Genomic DNA, 14,600 nt, shown 5'->3' with positions numbered 1-14,600 from the left:
ATTCCAAAGGATCTTAAAAGTTATTCCTCTTTAAAAGGATTAAATATCAGTTCCAAGATTAATTCCTTAATCTAGTAGGTGACAAATTTTTACTTTCTCTAAACAAGAGTTTTAAGGGTTCCAATAACAATATTCGACCTCTAACGACTCTAAACATCTAGAAATCAATTCCTTGGCACATATGGATCGATGGGTACATATTCAAGAATCAAATGAATTGAATTAGCACGAAATTACAAGAAAGCTTCATTTTCTTGTATCTTTTCTTGTACAAGTTCTTAATCTATCTTGTTGGAGCTCAAAATTTGTATCATCACACCTTAGAGGTTTCATTGTCTACATCAAAATATCTTTGTAAAAAAAAAGGAGAGGTTCCTAGTTGAAGCCTTGAAAGTTTAAAGTGATTTCAATTTTAGCCATTGTAAAAAATATGAAAGGTTTCTAAAAAAATATGAAAGGTTTCTACAAAAAGATAATGGTTGTAAAGGTTATATTTTAGATTCAAAGGTATCAACTCAAGTAGAGCTACAAGAGAGGATGTAGGCAAATCAAACCGAACCTCTATACACCTTTGTGTTAGATTTTAATTTTCCTTCATTTTACTTTGAATTATTGCATTAATTGATTTGATTTCTAAAAAATAGTTCAAAATTCCATCTCCTTTAAAAGCTAAAATTTCCTGACCATTTTTTTAAGGAAACATTTCAATCACCTCTAGATTCATTCACCACTTTTAAAGCTAACACATCATTCTCGGGCTTTTAAGGTTCTTAAGGTGGCGATATGTAGAATTTGGAAATCCCAATAGTAGGAAGGTGGTAACAGGTAAGGATAAGTTGAGACTAGGTCGAAGGTTGGTGAAACGGTGATGTTTGTAGATTGGTATGATTTTTAAATTTGGGCTTCGTGTTTAAATTTGCTAGGATGAGGCTTAAGGTTTTTTGGTTTAGTTTAACATTACTTCTCAAAAGTGATTTTAGGCCAAAAAGTACTTTTAAGTAAAAGTTAAAATTTTTTGCTTCTCCTTTTAGCTAAAAAAGTGCTTTTGCAAAATATTTTTTTTATTTCAAAAGCACTTTTGAAAAGCTCAAAAGTATCTTGTTTAACAATGCTTGTATCTCAAAAGTGTTTGCTTCTTAAAAGTAATGCTAAACTGACCCTTTAAACCAAGTAAATACACGATAAGAATATGAGCTCTCTTGTGGTCTTTTCTAAACAAAGGTGGCATTGAAATAGAATTTGAATGTATGTTTGGCTTTATTAGTGGAGGAACACAAAAGCTACGAAAAAGAAGAAAAGGATATTATGCAGAAAAAAAAATACACCTAGGCCTATTGCACTCTTAAAAGCAGGATTTAGATTCGAATTTTGAAGACGACACTATTGGGAAAGATAGCCATGAATCCTAAACATAAATCGTAAAAAGGACATAAAATATATCAAAAAAATAATTAATTTGTAACTTTACATATTTATATGATTAAAATAAAAGCGTCTAATAGCTGGATGGAGAATGGTGTGATTTAGTTTACCATTAATATTCCTTGGTTAATACTTCACCAGAAAAGGAGAGTTAAAGGGACAAAAATTGAAATATAACCATTTTAAGGGACCAAAACGCAATTATAACATCTGCATTTAAGTACTCGAAAACAAAACAAACTTTTTAATTTTTAAATTCTTACACCTTTTGAGCTGATTGATAGGATTGTAAAATAATAAATGCATTTTGATTGATTTCACGAACTGAAGCAGTAATCAGAGTCACAAAGATCAGAGCGATACCAATCGATTAATTTCAAAAACATTACATCAATGGCTAGCAATAATGTAGGAGGAGAAGAGCAATTGCAGAAGATGGCGGAATTGAGCAAAACCCTAAAAGAAGGAGAAAGAATTCTGGCGCCCACCCGAAGACCCGACGGCACCCTCCGCAAACCCATTCGTATTCGGGCCGGGTATGTTCCCCAAGAGGAAGTCGCCATTTACCAGTCTAAAGGTGCCCTGGTATGTCATATGTCCATTTATATAATGTGTGCATTTCCGTGCATGTAAAATTTCATCTTTTGGCTTGTTTTAGTGATTAGAATTTGAGGAAGAGAAAAAGGGTGGCATCAAATTTTGTATTTTACTTTTTATGTGTATGCCTTGCTTGTGTTCATGCATGGATTGATGGATGATGGATGAAACTTGTTTCCGTGTTTATATTTGGCGTTTTGGAATGTGGGGAGTTTTTGCTTTTGGATTTATGGGTGAGTTTTATAGCTAAAAAGATAATGTTAAAAGTACTTGATTTTCTATAATCTGCTGTTGAACGTGTATACCTTGCTACCAACCATTAGTACTCTGACTGTGCCATTCAGCTAAAGTCTAGTAGAGACTTCGTTCTTTGGGGTTATTAGATTCTCTGTTTTAGTTCATGGAATTATCTCCTGCAATTTGTTGTTGCCTTTTTTTTAAATGACATTGATGTTTGTTTTAATTGATGATGCAGTGGAAAAAGGAGATGGCATCACAAGTAGTGCCTCCAGGTTATGATCCACCTGCAGATGCAAAACCAAAGACCAAGTCGGCAAAGAGAAATGAACGAAAGAAGGAGAAACGGCTACAAGTATGAAGCTTGTTGCCCTTTTTTTTTCTTTCATGAACTTCCATTTAATTGTTTTTCCAATTTTGGCTCATTTCATTTTCTTGCTTGGTTCATTAAACTATATCATATGAAAAATGTTTCATTTCTCATCCCTTCTGTTAAACTTCAGTTGGCCTAGATTTACATGTTAGCCTTATGTTTTATCTCTAATTTTCTCCTTTGCCACTTTCGCCCATTCGTGAGCCATGGTTCATTTTAAGCTTCCAAGTAGATGGTCATTTTCTTTTCTTGCTTGGTTCATGCACCATCGCGAAGAGGCAAACATGATATAGTTTGTTTAGTGAGATACAAGCATCTAGTCTTGCCATTTTTCTAGACTATAGGCAAGAAGATCCATGCATTAAAACTTAGCATTTGATTTACCAATTTACTTATGGCAGGCTGCTCTTGAAAAGGGTAAGAACTTGGAAGAAGTGTCAGATGACGAGACTAAAAGAGAGGATGTACCTGAGGAAGATTTAGATGGTTCAAAGTCTGTTAAATCATTGACATCTCAGATGAGTGATCTTGCTTTTTCCTCAAACCCTGTATCAACCTCGCCTCCCTCAAACACAGTGGAGGCCTCAGATGCTGGGGCACCAGTTCTAGATCTTGATAAAAAGATTCGAGCACTTAAAAAGAAGGTACGGCTCATTTCACATTTGTATTAACATGTTAAAGAATTTGTCCATTACTATAGTACATCATAACAAACTCTTGAAGAAAGAAAAATTCACATGTCATTTCTATGTAAAAATCTTTATCTAAAATTAAATCTGTCCTTTAAGCTCTAGAGGCAGAAGACTCATCACTAATCATCTGTTATGGGAGGAGAGCAAATTGAAAATTACTTTTTAAGGTTTAAAATAAATAAAGAGAATGACAAACAGAAAAAAGGTATAATCATATTTCCACATACCCATATTAATAAAATGTTCAATTTCTCTTTGTTAATTGACTTCATATGCATGACCATTTTTTGTGCATTTTGTTGGTATGACCATATGGCTTCACCTCTTTATACGGTGCAGAGATTTTGAAAAAGGTTCTAAAAGGAAGTGTAAAATATGACTCGCCACACTACTTATTACTGTAATGCTTGCTTAATTTTCTTCCAATCACGTATAGTTTATGCTCTTTTTGGGGCTGACTTGTGAGTATAATGAAAGTCACTGCTAACAGTTTACTTCTGGTGGTGCATATCCCTCTCACTTATTCTCTTGCTACGGGTTTACGTATTTGAATTAATCTGGAGTCCTACTTATTCTTTCTTTCCTTTTGGAATTAGATGCACTCCAAGAGAGTCTCTAAATAAGATTTTGGTTTTTGTGCAAGGATGCATGTTTGTTTGCACTAATATTAAGAGAAGCTTGTTTATGCAGAAAACATATAGAGTGATTAATTTGAAGCATACCTTATGTTGCACATATCAGAGGACTTAAAAAGATTATAATTAAATGTTTGACAACTCTTTCATTGATATATGCATTGCTTATGCAAGTTTCAACTTTAATTTGTTCCTAAGCATGTCTAACGACCTTTGAGAGTTTGAGTGATTTCAGCATGGAATTGCTTCTTTACTTCAGTGCTGGCATACTGCCAATTAATTGTTTACATTTGTATCCGTCCCATTTATTGGATGTAGCGTGATGGTATTATGGTTTTCCCGGGTCTTGTTTTAAATCCGATATGCTTTCAATAACTAAACTATCAAGCTTTGTTTGTCTGATTTACCTGAATATTGGGTTGCTTATGCAGGTTCGGCTAGCAGAAGCTCAACAACAGAAAACACCACAGCAAGATATGAAGCCAGAACAGTTGGAAAAGTTGGCAAAAGTGGAAGGTTGGCGTGAGGAGCTAAAGTTTTTGGAGGGTCAAAAGGCTGAATTGGCTGCATTGTGAGTTTTACGTTTCCATCTATTAAGAAACCGTGTGGTTCATTTACAATTTTATAGGATGCAAAAAAGCAAAAAAAAAAAAAAAACTGCATTTTGGAACAATGATCAATCTATCAAGTTTTCCTTCTCAAATTGGCATGTCAGTTTGCATTGTTGCATATGACCATGTTTAATCAGTACTCTTGTTCCCCTGCTATTGCACATCAATGATTAGATACCCCTACGGTTCCTCTTTAGCTTTGCTAGTTTTTTATTCTATATTATAATTTAAACTCATGTTATTATGAGTCAATTCGACACCAATCTAATTATAAAATTATTAAAATATTTTTATTTTAAAAGATAACTATTATTATAAAAGTATTTTCATCTTTTGATAAACCTTGTCACTCTAATAATAATTATTTATTAATATATCCTTATAAATATTTATTTACCATAAAATATTTTATTCATCCAATAAAAAGTGAAAATGTAGTTATTATTAAATCGTTAATTGATTTGACATCCGTATCAATTTAACTGAAAAATACTCAAATTTTCTTTAAAGTAACAAATAGTACTTTTTAAATATTTTATATAAAATTTTATATAAAGAAAAACCATTTAAACTCAGAATGAATCTCAAAAAAATTTAAACTTACAAGATCTACAAATCTTAATTTAGACATTCCAATTAAAGCTTTAGGCTTCTCTCTTAATTGTCATTTTAACCTGTCTTACCCATTTGTAAAAGGAAAAATGGGAACTCGTTTAGATTAGCAGTGGTTCAGATAATAAATGGTAAAAGCAACATAGTTGCAGGCCTAACCACATTAGCATATCATCCGCAAATTATACTTGGACAGTGGAGCTTACATTAGATTAACATTGATTGCGATACCAAATACCTCAGTATAAATCTTTAGAGCTGAGAGTATACCTAGCAAACCGTGTATCATTACCATGTTTTCGTTTTTATTGACAACTGCATTTCGTTACTCATACTGAAGACCAACCATTTAATAGAACACTGCAATTCATTACTGATACTGAAAATCAACCATTTAATAGGGATGCAATTTCAAATATCCCGCTAGCCAAATGTAGATTAAATACTATAACATAAGATTTTACAGAGGTAAGCATTTAAAAAGGCAAATATATTAAAACATATATCAAAATCTAGTGTAATAATTGCAGAATAATACCAGTCAATGAAACACTCAAGACTTCAGTGACCTGAAATCCAGACAAAACTGTTAAACAACCGACACCAATGCCGCAACTGCATTTTACTCGTTAACAACAAGATGTCAGTATCCAAGGGATGAAATTTGAATGATCAAACTACATTAATGAGATCATATTCACTCTGGAAATGTTGGTTTAGGCACATTCTACGTCCGATTCATCTAGTCCTTCTTTATAAAGCTCGAAATCCTCAGGGCTCCATCTGCATATCAAGTTTAGCCGGAAAGTAGCCATCTTGATCCCCAACAAGCGCTGCAAATAACACCAACAACATTTGAGCTCCAATAAACAAAAAATATCATCTGAGCATATCAAGTTCGAAGGTATGAAACATGAACACACCAGTATCCGAGCAGACTCAGGTGACAAAGGTTTTCCTTCCTCACAGACAACAAAGTCTGAAACAAGTTCTACAACACCTGTATCACCATAGATCAAGTTACTATGCAAATTCAATCGATATATACACCATACATGTTTGATGCATAAAGCCTAAGAGACAGATAACTGACCTTTGTTCAACCGAACAGGCATGCCTTGCTTGCGCAAAAATGGCTCCATCTCATGTGTGAACTGATCCAAAGGACCTTCCAAAAGTTCCACCTGGAAATGGTAGAAAGTAAATACAAGCCTGAACGTTAATAATCAAGTATCATAAACAACGTGATGTGGAATAATAAGAGCTTGTCTTTCTCAACCTTTTCAGTTGCAATGGTTCCTGTCCTCGCAAAGTCATTTTCTTCAAATTTATTAAAGCAGCTGCACAACAATGGGAAATAAGGAAACCGAAAAAAAATAAACAAGTGAAGCTGAATTCGAACCCCAACAGCCTAACCAGCAGTAAGATAGGACATTGTTACCTGTCGACTTCATCTCTGGGCATGTTGGTAAGAAAAAGTCCGGCATCCCCACGCAGAAGCTTTAAAACAATTCAAAAATGGTAATAATTATAATAAAGAAAAGCAACAGAAAACGCAAACATCAATGACAAAGAAACATGTATAAATAGGATTATCATCTTATACACTGCCAGTGGAATCAAAAACCTCACAAGCAGGTCTGGATTGACGCCTAAACACATTAAAAAAAATAATTAAAGAAGGACCCGTCATCATCCTAGTCCGGCTTGTGGAGTCTTTTTACTCCAAGGGCAGTTGATAGAAAAATTACCCATATAAAATATATACAAGTTATTGCAGTGTACCTTAGAGACTTTGTAAAGACCTGGTCTAATCTCATCAGAAACAGAACGGCCTAGTGCAACTTGCATAACTTTATTCGAACCAAGGAAAAATCTAAAGTAAAACCCAAACAAATTTTAATATAAAATAATCAACGAGAAAAAGGTGAAAATGGGTTATTAAAATTAAAATTATTACCTGCTGGTAGGTTTGAGCTTCTCTCTAAACTCTTTGAATTTAAGATTTCTCATGTTCTCGAAAGAGAAAACATAGATGGAATTGTAATCTTCCGCAGCTTCCCTTATGGCATTCACAATTGATTCTTTATGTTCTTTACCCTTCTTCTTTGTCTTTGATAATGAAACTGTAAGTACCATAAAATTCAAACATTTTCAGAACTTTATAACACCTAAAGAAAAAAAAGGTAAAAGATTAAAAGAAGACAAACCTATTTTGTTACGCTTGGACTTCGGCATCTTCGACGATTAAGGTTTGTCTAAAAGAAGAAGAAAAAATCCCAAAAAAGTGACTGCGTTGCTCGGCTTCTGCAACTCCAAAAAGGGTTTTTCAATGTTACTCAGGTTCTAGATTTGCTAGGGTTTTGAGCATTATATAGGGGCGGTTTTTATTTTTAAGGATAGAATCGGGTCTGGTGGAGAAGTTCGGGTTATATGGTTATTGGATCAGCCCAAACTTTTTCCAGTTGTTTGGATTATGGGCTTTTCATTGATGCCCACTCTTATAGCTAGGCGAGGTTTCCTTGTTTTTCCCCTAGGTTTGGCTCTGTTACTAACCTAAATATGTTTGAATTCAAATTTTTTTACTCAGATTTTTTCGAATTCGGGTTCAGATTGAGCCGAATAGGTTCTAACGAATTCAAATAATTTTTAATTTTATAATTTGTAAATATTTTAATTTCAAATGTAATAATTCATTTTACATCTATACAATTGTAATATAATTTAAATTTGCTTTATAAAAATATATATATAAAATAATGTTCTTTTATAGAAAATAATTAAAATGTTTATTGTATGTAAAATTTATTATTCTATGATATTATGTGAATAAACAAATATCTTTTATTGTTCATTATTATATTATATCGACAAATAATTTTGTTATCTTTCTTATTAAATATATAAACCTAATATTCATATTCTAAAATATTGATTCTAAAACCCAAATATATTATACTAAGCTCAAATTGTAGCCCAAATCTCAAGTTTAAAATAAAAAGAAATTAACCATAATATCCAAACACAATTTATAAAAGTTAAACCACGATGCAAAACTTAATTTAACAAAAATGATATTTTATTAATATATTATATTTTTAATAATATTTCATGTGGGAGAGATCCACTTACACAATGTAGAAACTAAACTAAAATAGTTTTACAAACTTTCATAACTATTTATATAATTAATATTTTAACGATCCAACTGTTATATTTTATAGTCTATTCATGTAGACCATGTGTGTCAAATTTGATGTAAATTTAAAACATCTAACTATTTTTTCAATGCAAAAAAAAAATTCAACCATTGAATATGTATTAATATATAGAGAGAGACTATTCTATATCCGTATGATAGATATATAAAATTGGTTAGAAAACTTACATGCATAACAAGTACAATTATATTGATAAATTCAATGGTTGGATCGTTAAAATATTAATCATGTAAATAATTATGAAAGTGTGTAAAAGTTTTTATAATATGTAAGTGGATCACCTTTTATGTATTGATAGTTATAATTATAAACATGTGTTTTAATATACTAAATTACACCTAACTATTGATGATATATCTATAATATAATATCAATTAAATGTGTTAGTACTTGTAAAATATATTATTTCATTATATACTACTATAATAGCGAGTAGCACATGATATATTAATTATTATAATGTATTATTGTCTATTATTATCTTGGTTGAAATAAGCTCTAAATCATTACACTTTTCAGATATTTAAAAGTTATTCCTCTTCTTGTATTATATAATGTTATATCATATGACATAAAATATAATATATTAATAGTTTATATATGTACATCAATGATTAAACATTATAATATCATGTAATAATGTATCTTTTATTATAATTTATAGTATAATAATAGTAGTACATTTATATATTAACAATTGAATAACTTTTATATTTCTTGTTAAATTTATAAACCTTATACTTATATTTTTAAATACTTATTCCAAAATTTGAATGTGTTATACTAAGCCCAAACTCAAATAATATATTCGTTATTACCCAAACTCATAACAAACTAATAATAACTCAAATCTCAAGTCCAAAATAAATAAATAAAATAAACTTAATACCTAAGTACAAATTGTAAAAGTTAAAGCCCAATTCAAAATCTAAATTAATAAAAATAATATTTATCAAGATATTAAATTTTTAACAATGTTTTATTTATTGCTAGTTATAATTATAAACTTGTATTTGAATCTATTAAATTACATATAACTATTGATGATATATATTTTATTATAATTTATAATATAATAATAGTTATATATTAGTACTTATAAAATATACTATTTCTGTTGGGGATCGACCCGATTGAGTAACGAGCAAGTAAAAAATAGCAGAAGAAATTGAACACACAAATTTAACGTGAAAAAATCCCTCTAAAGAGAATAAAAAGCCACGTGTAAAGATAATTTTAATATAATGGCAAAAGAACAAATAGTACAAAAGATGAAGATAAAAACTATACCCCAAAACTCGAAAATAAAGAAACCTCAAAACGTAAACACAAAAATTTACAATAGTGTTATAAGTTCTAATCTTTTTCATGAGTATTTTCTAATATTATAAAAGAATCTATTTATAGGCTAAATTCGTAAGTCAAATAATAAAAAATAATCTAGACTAATCAGAGTTCAACTGAAACAAATAAATAGAAATTAACTGGGAGATTATTTCTCAAAATTGATTGAAATATGAGGCATACTCAACAATTTCATTATGTAATTCTATATTACATACTATAATATTACAATAGTACATAAGTAGGATGCTCCAACATAAGTAGGATTTTAAGACCTTTTGTGCTCCAAAAAGATTGCCAAATGAGCGATGGATTTGAACCCAAATTAGGACTAAAAAAATGGGGGTTAACTCGAGCCACTAAAGAGGAAAGTCTGGAGATAAGGCCACCCTTGCTTGGCTAGTAAAACTATATCAAATTTACTCATATCCCTAAAGCCCAATCCACCGCCTAGTCTTGGGACAAATTTTGTTCAAACTTGACTAATGAATGGCTCGATGCTCAGGCCCTTTTGCCACCAATGCTATGGTATTGGTGGATTGCATATGTAAGTGAAACAATAAATATTCACAATAGAGATCGTAAGTTATAGAACAAGTGCCATAGCATAGGTTGTAACTAGTACTTAAATCCTGGTTCATGGTATTGCATACTTTATTTAACGTAGTCGCCATCACCTAATTACACTTTTCTTTTGGTCATAAGAGACTGATCTCTTCACTAGGCCAAATTCAAATATTCTAACACCAGGTGTTAATCCAGCCTTTTTATTCAATCAATAATAAAATTTTAATTTTAAACCTGAACATATAACCAAACTTTAAATCAAAAAACATAATTAAACTAACCTGATCAAGCAAGCTCGAATAATTTATTTTTTAAAAACTATAAAAATAAAACTCAGTTAAAGTCAAACCAGATTTCATACGCTAGCTTTTGGACTCTACTCCACACCCTAAACAAAACTCAAACCTCAAAACACAATAAAAGGGGGTCAAAAGTACAATAGCTGGGCAGTATCATATATTAAAACCTATTAAAAAAAATGCACTCAATTTGTACAACATTCCAAAATCATCCCAAATAATATTAAGAAACAAAAAGAACCAACTTATTCCATCCTCGCTGAACCGATGACACTGGCAAGCCAGATTTCTGCCAGTTGTTTTAATCTGTTGTATCTGTAAAACACTATCAAACCAATAAGGGCTCCTGATTCATATATTAGATTCAGAGCTTTTCTCCTCTTTAGGGGGTGCAAACTGCCTGCTAAGCCGGGATCTTGTCCAAGGATCCAGAGAAGGTCTTTGTGGTGGCTGAGGAGTAGGTGGCTTCGACTGTCTAAGCTCATTTTCTCTATCAATGAACCTGTTCGAATTTGCAAGCAAAGTATCAAAATGTATGACGCTTCCATGTAAATTCCATCGACACTTCAGGAGCACAGTTAAACATTTGTTCAGTATGATTACTATCGCCATTTCTCATAATAAAAACAAGAGCATTAAAGGCAAATCAACCGTTAATGTATCTGATACCAGACACTAGACTGCATGAACAAACATTTGGAACTCAAAAGTTCCCAAACTCAAAAATCTTCAATCTTTGGGTTAATAGTTTTGGTTAAAGCCAACCTAAACAAATTAATTGAAGAAATTCAGCTAAAAAGTTTCAGTTAATTGATTCAGAGCTGAGCTTGGTTAATTCAGTTTCAAGTTTGGTTTTTGCATGAGAACTAATAAAGGCATAACCATTCAAGTTTGAAGCCCAAATGCATATGATATAGAAGCCCAACCAAATATTTTTATTTAATTATAATTATTGAAACATTTTAATTTTATGTTGTCTATATTGTACCAAGCTAAATCAAAATTAAAGTAGGAAATTGGGCTTGCAATTAGCAGAATAGATAGTATTCTTACTCTATATAGGCCATTGGTGCAGCATCACCAACTCGGATGCGAGTTCGAAGCAGTCTTGTATATCCACCTGCCCTGTCTCTGTAACACATTGGATTGAATCAATATGACAACCATAAATAACAAAGAAAGAAACATGTAGAGAATTCACTTGTATCGATATGCCAGTTCTGTAAATAGCTTGTGAATGACATCATCTCCTCGGACAAAAGCAGCAGCACGCCTTGCCGCAAAAAGTGAACCCTTGAAGAATTTTGAAACGAAACAAGGCAATGTTGAAAATCAGATTTGATCAAAAGAAATACTAGCATAATAAAATGGCAGAGTTAACTCTACCTCCCCCCCCCCCCGGGCCACTTTAATGATAGATGTCAGCAAAATACATGTATTAATTTGTAAATGGATAATCTTCTGATACTTAATGACCATAAACTCTGCTGACCATCACATCAATTTCGGATGCCTTATGAAGAGATGTCACGTGAAACAACTAAGAAGGTTCTACATGCCTACCTAGCATGTAAAAACCATAAACACCTGAAACCAGACCAAGACCATTAATCACCATCCTACATATTCCCTTGAACCGTAGATCAATGTAACAAACAAGATATAGGCAACAACTACGACATGACACATCCAAATTTGCAGCTAAAATAGTTTGAAGGAATGTTCCAAAAGGCAACTTATATGAGAATTTCATGCTATTTTAACATTTTCCCCATTAAGATGGCAATAATTGGATACAGGACATCAACACTACGTATTTCGCAACAAAACATCAGGACAAGTAACCCTAGTGCTTCTGTTATTTTAGATTTACCGTTAAACCTATAATCTTTCGCTTTTACCAGTGCAATTCTGTTTCAAACAAGTTGTGAAACTATGAATTACTTCAACACAGAGGCAATAAATTGACAGAACTTAATTTGCTTAAGTAATTTCCAGAGTGAATATCAAGACCGAATTGACAAATGCCACACCACTTAGAAATTAATGGAGTAACAACACTCATTTACTAACACAAAACATTAACCATGTCACCATTAGAAAGGAGGCAAAATTTTCCAATGTTGCCCAACCAAGGAAACACTTGCTACAATTGATTAAAATACCTCTTTCCCAAGCTGTACCATGTTATCAGCAAGTCGCCGAATCTCCTTTGCCTGCAACAAAATAAGCAAAAAAAAAAAAGTTAATAAAATGTACAATCCACTTCAAATTTAATGCTAAAAGAAACAGGAAATTAGATAAATTCAGGTAAAACCAATAAAACACAGATTTAAAGACTTAGTTAAGAGAAACCCAACAACAGAAATAAGGACTTAAAAGCAAAGGAACTAGAAAGATTAATCAATATAACAAAGTAAGGAAACGCATCAAAACCCCCAGGAAATCAAAGACACGCTTAAAAGAAAAGAACCTTGGCAACAGTAGTTTCAATGCGCTCGTGCTTTACCAACTGGGAAACCATTGTTCTGCAATTGAAGAATAAAAGAAACAATATAAAAAGAGAAAAAAATCAAACAACCAATTTTATAAAGGAGAATGAAGAACCTGAGCATGGACATGCGATGACCAGTGGGTCGATTAAGCTTCCTGAACTTCGTCATTTAGGGGAGAAAGAGGGAGAAATCGAGATAGAATGAGGAAGGAAGTACCGAAGTAGGAAAAAAAAAAACCCTAGTTGAACTGAGCAGAAACCTCAATAATGGCAGTTCAACTGATGGGCTTATCCCAAATCCAAAAACAGCCCAAGCTCTGTTGCGTATATGCTCGTGAACGGTGTTAGACTATTAATATTTTTTATATTAAGTCTGGCTTAAAATTTTGTTCAAAATTACTTATATTTATAAAAGATTAATTAAAATCTGCAATATTATTTATTATTAATTTTAAATAATTTTATTATTTTATTTTAAAATTTAATAATCTAATATATTTTATTTATTAATTTTTTTACAGATATCTTAATATTATTTTAATATTTACATTAGAATAGTATTATATATTTAGTATATATAAAGTATTATAAACTTAAAATCGAGTTGGGCGGCTCGAGCCTTAAATATCCAAACCCAAACCCGACCTATATTTTAAATGAGTCTACCTTTTTTCCCAAGCCCATTTTCATGCTTAATATTTTGCTCAAACCCTCCCAAATTTGTAGCGGGCCTTCAGGCCTAGACGGGTAATCCGACCCATAAACAAGTCTAGTTACGTATTGCCCTTAACAGTTTTATCTAGTAAACCACAAATTTAGTTATTTATTATTGGTATAATGTAAAATTTAGCCCTTAATATTATATATTTTGTCAATGTAGCCCTTATTCATTTTTTTAGTTAAATTTGACCTCAAATTTTTTTCAAATTTGACCATTAGCCTTTTGAAAAAGAGTCAAAATGACTTTTCTTCAACGAGAATACTAACTAAAATTTTAAGTTTTTAAACATGACAACCTACATGATAGTCCACATTAGAGGTGCTCATGGGCTGGGCCGGGCTCAACTAAAAATTTAGGCCCATTATTGGGCTCGGGCTGGGCCAAGTCCAAAAAATGGGCTTAAATTTTTGCTTAAGCCTGACCCAAATGAAAATACTAAAACCCGGGCCCGGGCCAAAAATACCTTACCCGAGGCCCGGCCTATTTTTTAAACGGGCCTTATTTTATTGTCCAAGCCCATTTTTCAGGCCTATATTTTTGCCCAAACCCTCCCACATTTCGGGCCGGCCTTCGGGCCGGGCTGAGTAGCCCGATCCATGAGCAGGTCTAGTCCACATGTACTCCATTTTAATTTTTTAGAATTTTTATGAACTTTTATATATTTTAATTTTTAATTTAATTTTTGATTTTTATACTTTTTGAATTATTTGTTGACATTAAATATAATACAAATGATGTTATATTAGGATGTGAAATATATTTTTGAATTATATAT

The 14,600-nt window shown here is 31.8% G+C and overlaps 3 protein-coding genes across 3 annotated transcripts; 1 reads left to right on the top strand and 2 right to left on the bottom strand.

Annotated features, from left to right (window-relative positions):
- Positions 1-1,654: 1,654 nt before the first annotated feature.
- On the top strand, positions 1,655-4,763 carry LOC108466510 (partner of Y14 and mago-like). The gene is made up of 4 exons (XM_017766876.2): positions 1,655-2,007; positions 2,495-2,611; positions 3,031-3,273; positions 4,388-4,763. Exons 1-4 carry the CDS (start codon positions 1,816-1,818, stop codon positions 4,529-4,531), a joined length of 696 nt encoding a protein of 231 aa, XP_017622365.1. The 5' UTR covers positions 1,655-1,815; the 3' UTR covers positions 4,532-4,763.
- A 764-nt stretch (positions 4,764-5,527) lies between these two features.
- LOC108464127 (uncharacterized) lies at positions 5,528-7,548 on the bottom strand. Its single transcript, XM_017764239.2, has 8 exons — positions 7,390-7,548; positions 7,140-7,305; positions 6,965-7,055; positions 6,621-6,679; positions 6,459-6,519; positions 6,273-6,363; positions 6,103-6,179; positions 5,528-6,012 (listed from the first exon to the last, which is right to left on the bottom strand). The coding sequence occupies exons 1-8, from the start codon at positions 7,415-7,417 to the stop codon at positions 5,896-5,898; spliced, it is 690 nt and encodes a 229-aa protein (XP_017619728.1). The 5' UTR covers positions 7,418-7,548; the 3' UTR covers positions 5,528-5,895.
- A 3,034-nt stretch (positions 7,549-10,582) lies between these two features.
- LOC108466838 (uncharacterized) lies at positions 10,583-13,458 on the bottom strand. Its single transcript, XM_017767198.2, has 6 exons — positions 13,218-13,458; positions 13,084-13,138; positions 12,776-12,826; positions 11,812-11,903; positions 11,664-11,741; positions 10,583-11,112 (listed from the first exon to the last, which is right to left on the bottom strand). Exons 1-6 carry the CDS (start codon positions 13,271-13,273, stop codon positions 10,962-10,964), a joined length of 483 nt encoding a protein of 160 aa, XP_017622687.1. The 5' UTR covers positions 13,274-13,458; the 3' UTR covers positions 10,583-10,961.
- Positions 13,459-14,600: the final 1,142 nt, after the last annotated feature.

The sequence above is a fragment of the Gossypium arboreum genome, chromosome 2 (assembly GCF_025698485.1).
Source record: "Gossypium arboreum isolate Shixiya-1 chromosome 2, ASM2569848v2, whole genome shotgun sequence".
Taxonomy (NCBI): Eukaryota; Viridiplantae; Streptophyta; class Magnoliopsida; order Malvales; family Malvaceae; genus Gossypium; species Gossypium arboreum.
Note: the sequence above shows the minus strand (reverse complement) of the source record. Positions and strands in the feature narration are given on the sequence as shown.